This window comes from Charadrius vociferus, unplaced genomic scaffold, assembly GCF_000708025.1.
Source record: "Charadrius vociferus isolate BGI_N301 unplaced genomic scaffold, ASM70802v2 scaffold341, whole genome shotgun sequence".
Classification (NCBI taxonomy): domain Eukaryota; kingdom Metazoa; phylum Chordata; class Aves; order Charadriiformes; family Charadriidae; genus Charadrius; species Charadrius vociferus.
Window position 1 is genome coordinate 3702798 of NW_009646847.1, and position 6399 is coordinate 3709196.

Consider the following 6399-nt stretch of genomic DNA (forward strand, 5'->3'; position numbering starts at 1 on the left):
CCGGGGGGGCTGGGGGGCCCTCGGGTCGGCTCCCGTTCCCTGCCGTTCCTACCGGCTGGTAACTGATTTTGTTAACGAGGGCTGCGTGTGCTGGGTGTTCCGCAGAAAAGCTGAAGAGTACCTGCGGCTGTGCCAGGTGAAGTGCCCGGGATTCACGGCGCAGGTGACAGCGACGAGCAGTGCGGTGATGTGCCTGGACCTCGCGGCCAGTTTCATGAAACAACCCGTTGACAAAGTAAGCTACAGTATGTGGCTTGGCTGGCGGGTGCATTCTCCCTGAGTCCGCTAAAATCGGTGTTGTGTGTAGTGCACGTTGGGAGCAGGAAAAGGGTGGTGGTGACGGCCGTTAGCCCGGACCCAGTGTGCTGCTGAACAGAGCTTTCGCTACTCAGAGTTTGGGATGGCAAATTGAGATCAGTGTCATAGTCACTTCACAAGCTGAGCTTGCTTTGTTATAATTTTACCTCTTTTCGTAACAAACTGCCAGCAAGGATTTTAAATTTTAAGATCTGTCCCTTTTACTGTGGAAGGGAAGCGGTGGCTCCAAGAAGTCCCTCTCTGGAGTGGTACCTGTAAACCTCCATCTGCAGACCTGCCGGGTGAATGGCACCGAGCTGCCAAAGTAATGTCTGGTACAAGATGTTCTTGATTGTCGATTCACAGACAGAGAAGGATTTAATTGGACCTGACCCTGTGAGGAGCAGCATGAAAGTATTGCTCAGCTCTTCAAGTTGTCCAGATCTTAGTTACCTTTGTTTTTAACCACCTTGTGATAAAAGGAATTATATGGAAAAGACAAACCTCGTTTCCAGTTAAATGGTCTAAAAATAACACTGCGTTAAAAGTTGTGGCATTTCTAGATGGTTAATCTTTCTGTGTGTAGTCAAAACTTAACATCATTCATGGCAGAAATTTGTTTAATATAGCAATTGAACTTTATGATGTTGCGTAGTTTCTCCCTCGTCTGTTTTGGTTGCCTGAATAAGATGTTGGGAAGGAATCTTGCTAATTCTTGGGGTTTGTCTTTGTCTTCTTGGAAGAACTATTTTGTTAAACTCTCTGGTTTGAACAAGACGACCTACCAGAGCTCCATGAAGTCTTTGGAATATTTGCTAGAGGTGAACCCCAGACTGGGAATGCGAGACTTGGCTGTGCAATTCTGCTGCACAGAGGCAGTGAGCACCGCTTCAAAAATACTGCAGAGGTGAGGAAGCTCTCAAGAGCACACTGGTAACCACTAGTAAGATTCTTTGTTCGTCAGATGTGTGAAGAGCTTGATGGTTTGAAGGGCCAGGTATCTCCCACTGACTGGTGTGGTGAGGTGAGTTCTTAGCACTGACACTCCAGCGATTTATCCAGGCCGCTTTTTAGAATACGTGTCAGAAGGACTTAGTCTGTGCATCTCAGTAGGTCATTGTCTGAGTCCCAGTTCTTCAACTGGGAGTAGTACGAAAAGTATAGGCCTCTTACTCCCTGTATCTGTCCATAGCATCACGTTGTGTTCCATTTAACTGCTGATCATGTCACAGTTCAGAAGTAATGCTCAGCAGAAACAAGTCCTCCCTTCTGGAGAAGCAGATCTCTTACAATGCACAGTACTCTGTCTGTAAAAACAATAGGTAGAACACTTCAATGGAGAGTCAACAGATTTAACTAAAATTTTGCACTCTGCTCTTCTTAAAGTACATGTTACAATCACCAAAGTGTTCTGTTCTGGAGTGCTGTCACCCTGCTAGCGTATGTTTAAATGCTGTTAGGGATTTAGAATATTCTGAGGGGCAGGTCAGTGAACAAAGGCTGTGTATGCTCACTGGTGCTACAAACTGAAAAAAAAAACAGCTTGGGGACAGGTGGACAAGAAAAAATTAAATTCTTTAGTGCAGCACATCCATCATCACTTTCTATATTTAAGCCTTCATCTGTGTGATATAGATTAGAAGAATCAAAGAAGCTATAATTCCACCCTCTGTTATAAGATGGATTTATGCAAAACATCTTATTGTAACTTTTAGATGTAATCAAGAAAAAATTAAATTCTTTAGTGCAGCACATCCATCATCACTTTCTATATTTAAGCCTTCATCTGTGTGATATAGATTAGAAGAATCAAAGAAGCTATAATTCCACCCTCTTTTATAAGATGGATTTACATCTTATTGTAACTTTTAGATGTAATGTAGAGATAAAAGTGTTGTGTGGATGGGCAGCACAAAAAATAAATTTTACTGACATGCCTAGATCCAGATCTCTAATTTAAAATATCTTTAATTCAAAGAGAGGAGGTGATCCTAATTCCTTTCTTTCCCTAGTCTTTCTTGCTCTTCTCAGCCAGTAGCAGCTGTTTCTGCTTGACTGGGTTGCAAAGGACCAAGTGATCCAACAGGAGATCTGTTCCAACTGCTGAGTACCATATGACAAATTCATTTCTACAGCTTCATTTGAGGCAAATGCACTGTATAATTATCTCTCTTATTGTTGTTCTTCAGGTATGAATCCAGCCTCTCTGAAGCACAGCAAATGGACCTTGATTTCTCAAAACCGCTTTTTATAACAGCTGCACTATTCACCGCGTGCAGGTGAGTATAGCTTGAGGGATCTTCTGTGGCCTTAAACATCTAGTGAGACGCCAAACAGAAGCAGTGCTTACCATGTAAGCAGCTGATTCATTCAGCACGTCTGAATAGTCAGCAGGGCCTTGCTTAGTGCGTCCTGCTGGAAACGGAGACAGCTGTAGCAAACCAGACCTTTCCTACAGTGAAATCTCCAACCTATACTGCATTTGCCTTCAGGAGAGAGCAGCAGTATTATATCAACTATACAGAAAAGGAGCTTGAGTTACTTATCCTAAAATAAATGAAATTTGTCTTCCCTGGTGTGTAAGTGGATGTGGGTAATTCCATTAGGACATACCCATGGCAGTGGCTGAAGAACTTCTGTTAGTGTTTTGCGCTTCACCCTCCTTCCTCTCAGCCTGACCAGTGTAACAGAATTCCTGAGTAACATTTTCAGATTTAGGGGGAATTTTTTTTCCTTGTCAGGATGGATTTGAGCTGGGCACAGAGCAAAAAGTGGCTGATAGTGAGATACTGCTCCAGGTGGAAGAATGGCTACTAGCTTACTTCTGAGCACCAAGAAGCCACCATTCTGAAGAAGGAAAAGCCTTTGGGAGATGGATCCAATAGCTGTAGGCCCGCATCGGCTTGGAAGATGGGTGTCAGCAGCGCCTGACTCAGCCAACCCTTTATAAGAATTTGCTTGCATGGAAACATCTTCCCTCTCAGTATTATGCCTTGTAACAATCTTAGGAAGCGATTCAGGTGCTGTGTAGTTGCACAGCTCCTGACAAATGTTCTCTTGAGACAGGGGTCCCATTCACCTTTTTGCAGTAGTGGGATTTTGTCCTGGTTCTCTCAAAATCTGAAAAGCGCCTTTACCTAATAGAATTTCCTCACGTAACTCGAACTAACCCTGGGTCTCAGTTTCTGAGCTGTATTGACTGAGTAGTGTAGAGGTCTGTTTTTTAAGCAAGTTTGTTTCTGAGTGAGACAAGGATTAAATAGGATAAAAACTCAGGCCTACCTTCCTCATTCTCATAGGCAGTTGGTATAGTAAATGTCACCTCACCTGAGTGATAGTTGCTGGAGCGTTGCTTCGTACGGAGATAACTTAACTTTCTCTTGCAGGTGTTTGAAGCTAAAAGTGGACAAAACTAAAATGTTGGCTACGTCTGGGGTGAAAAAAGCAATATTTGACCGGCTGTGCAATCAGCTGGAGAAGATGAGCCAGCAACTCAGCAGTAAGTTTTTTGGCTTTATCGCTGTACAGCAGCATGCCTATCATCTGGCCTGACAGTACCCCATCCTGTTCCTCTGGTGATTTCACTCTGATCACTTTTAGCCATTCCTTTTCAGCCAAACCTGCCCATCCACTCCAACATGTTTCCTGCGGCCCAGTTCCCAGTCACAGGAATTGCTTCTGGGGAAGTCAAAACAGCTTAGCATGTGGCAAGGCCAAAAATAAATATTTTCCTCTCTTCTCAAATGCTCGCTGGTCCTTCCATTCTCTGCTGCTGCAATTTATTCCCTGCTTCACCCATACTACCTGACCTATCTTGGATTCTTCCTTCTTGCTTGCTTTCTGCGTCTCATTAATATGGCAACATGACACAAAAATTAACATAAACATCTTGCTACCTCTCTTGCTCTGACTGATTCACTTCTCTGTTTTCCTTTCCCCCACCACAGGATTAACAAGCCTAAGCCTTTGTGGAGGAGGAAGATTGAAATACAACACATATCTTCCTGTCCTTATATCTCTGCTCCTTCCTGCTTATCTCCTTTTTGCTTTCCCAGGCTTTCATTCCTACTTTCCCACTGACAGTGCCCACGCTTCACCCTGCCTTCATGCTTCATATCATGAAGGTTTGTGGAAGGTGCTGCCTGAACCCAAACCAAAAGCTGCTGCTGTGTCCCGAGGCATGGACCTTCCCATAGTCCAGTGCCCTATAAAAAAACCCCAAACCTTACCCCACCACTAAAGCAGCTAAAGGCAGCTGGGAGTTTCTCTGTCAGTTCAGGGAAGAGTTTGCATCCGTATACATGGGCAGCCCCCGACGTGTTGTGGGCATCTGTAATACAGAGTGTGGGAGTGGGATAGAAGGGGAAGAAATAACTGAGAATCCCGCCTGAGTAATCAAGAAGGGTGGCAGTGTGGTTTTAGGGTATAAACATGGTGGATCATTGCGGTTACAAATGCATCAGCAGCGCTAGTTAAAGCAGCCCACCAGTCCATGCAACCCTTGAAGTGTGCTGGCACCTTTGTGTGTACAGCTTGGGCATCACTCTGGACCAGGGAACTGCTGACTGGGAGACAATACTTTTGGAAGGTGGCACTGCTGTCAAAGAATTGCACGTAGAACACCACCCTTAGGGCCCCAACCACCACTCAGGAGTAAAGCAACTTACTTATGTTTTTAGAAGAAGATGTTCCACTGGCTGCAGAGACACCTGAAAGCTTGCAGACCAACCTGGAGCTCTGCGAGAAGGAAGATGGTAAGTTGTGTTCAGCTATGGACTAAAATCACCTCACCAGAGCAGTTCTGAGCTTCAGTGCTGCTTAGTCTTTTAGCTGTGTAATAGGCCATAATACTCAGTTCACAGCAGCCTGCTCCATTCTGCAAACCACCGGCTAATGAAAGGACAAAGAGGAGCTAGCTGCAGGACAGTGGTGTTTATACTGAGTACTCCTAGTAGAATTAAGGACAACTCTTGCATTCAGACACAAAGGTGAAAAGGTTCTGGCAGGTGAGGGGAGCAGCAAACCGCAGGATTAGGTAACACAGTGACAAACGCTCTGCTTGTGTCTTTATATTTGCTCGCTGCCGTGGTTATCCCCAGCAACATATTGCCCATGATTGCCCGTCATGGACTTTCTCCTTCTCTCATAGGATCTGAAGACGATGAGGAGATGCCACGTAAACGGCCAAAGACTGAAACAAAGCAAGACTATGAAGAATGGAAAAAGAAAATCCTGGAAAATGCTGCTAAAGCACAAGAGACAAGTAGGGGTCCTGTTTCTGTAGTGCCACCCAGTAATACCACTGCTGCTTGCTCGTGATTTTAACACCCTCTGTTCTAACAAGAGTTCCAGTAGCACGTGAGCAATGGCTGCCTGGTAGCCAGCAGATTTTATTAGCTAGTTTTTAAGTATTTAAGAATTATTTTTAGTAAATAACACCAGAATTAAGGTGATTTTACAAGAAGTCTGTCTGACTACTTGCCAGGCTGGTATGTGAGCAGCTAGGGCATTGGGTGGTAGAATAGCTTCATTCTCTTGCTATGAGAAGCAGGTGACATTCTAATGCTGTGCTAAGTGTAAAGAAGTTATAAGTTCTATGGCCTTGGGCCCCTGGGTGGAAGAAGTCAGTGAAGAAGGAGGGAGGGGACTAACAGTGCCTTGTTAAACTGCAAAACCAGCAGAGAAATCAAAACTGATATTTTTAAACCTTTTTTTCTTTTTTACTGTTGAAGAAATATTGTTTAGTCTCTGAATTTGACTTATTTTTATGACCTGTATGGGACTGAAGTCTGTTTTGCTTGTAGGGGTTCCCAAATACTCCAAGAAACAATAAAGATACTAGAAGGAAAAGCTTTGTATTATGACATGGGGTTCTTGGCACTTGCCATATATAAACCCCTTACGGTGCAAAATAAAAGACATACAGGAGATGTCTGTGCTTTAAGAAGGAAGATATCCAGGGGACAAGGATCTTGTCTGGGTAATACAGGTTTTTTGCATCTCGTAGTCATAAACTTAGTAAAGAGGAGAGAGTGCCCTGCCCTGTCGTTCTAAGAGGCAGCTTCTGCATTCCTACACTTCCATCCCAGCTACTCAAACTAC

The 6399-nt window shown here is 44.1% G+C and overlaps 1 protein-coding gene across 1 annotated transcript in view; it reads left to right on the forward strand.

Annotated features, from left to right (window-relative positions):
* ORC6 (origin recognition complex, subunit 6) overlaps positions 1–5672 on the forward strand; it is a 9330-nt gene extending 3658 nt beyond the window's left edge. Inside the window, exons 2-7 of the mRNA XM_009894096.1 lie at positions 106–235; positions 1041–1204; positions 2487–2576; positions 3684–3796; positions 4980–5051; positions 5447–5672. Coding sequence (XP_009892398.1) covers positions 106–235; positions 1041–1204; positions 2487–2576; positions 3684–3796; positions 4980–5051; positions 5447–5616 — 739 coding nt within the window. The 3' untranslated portion in view covers positions 5617–5672. The remainder of the gene's footprint in view (positions 1–105; positions 236–1040; positions 1205–2486; positions 2577–3683; positions 3797–4979; positions 5052–5446) is intronic.
* Positions 5673–6399: the final 727 nt, after the last annotated feature.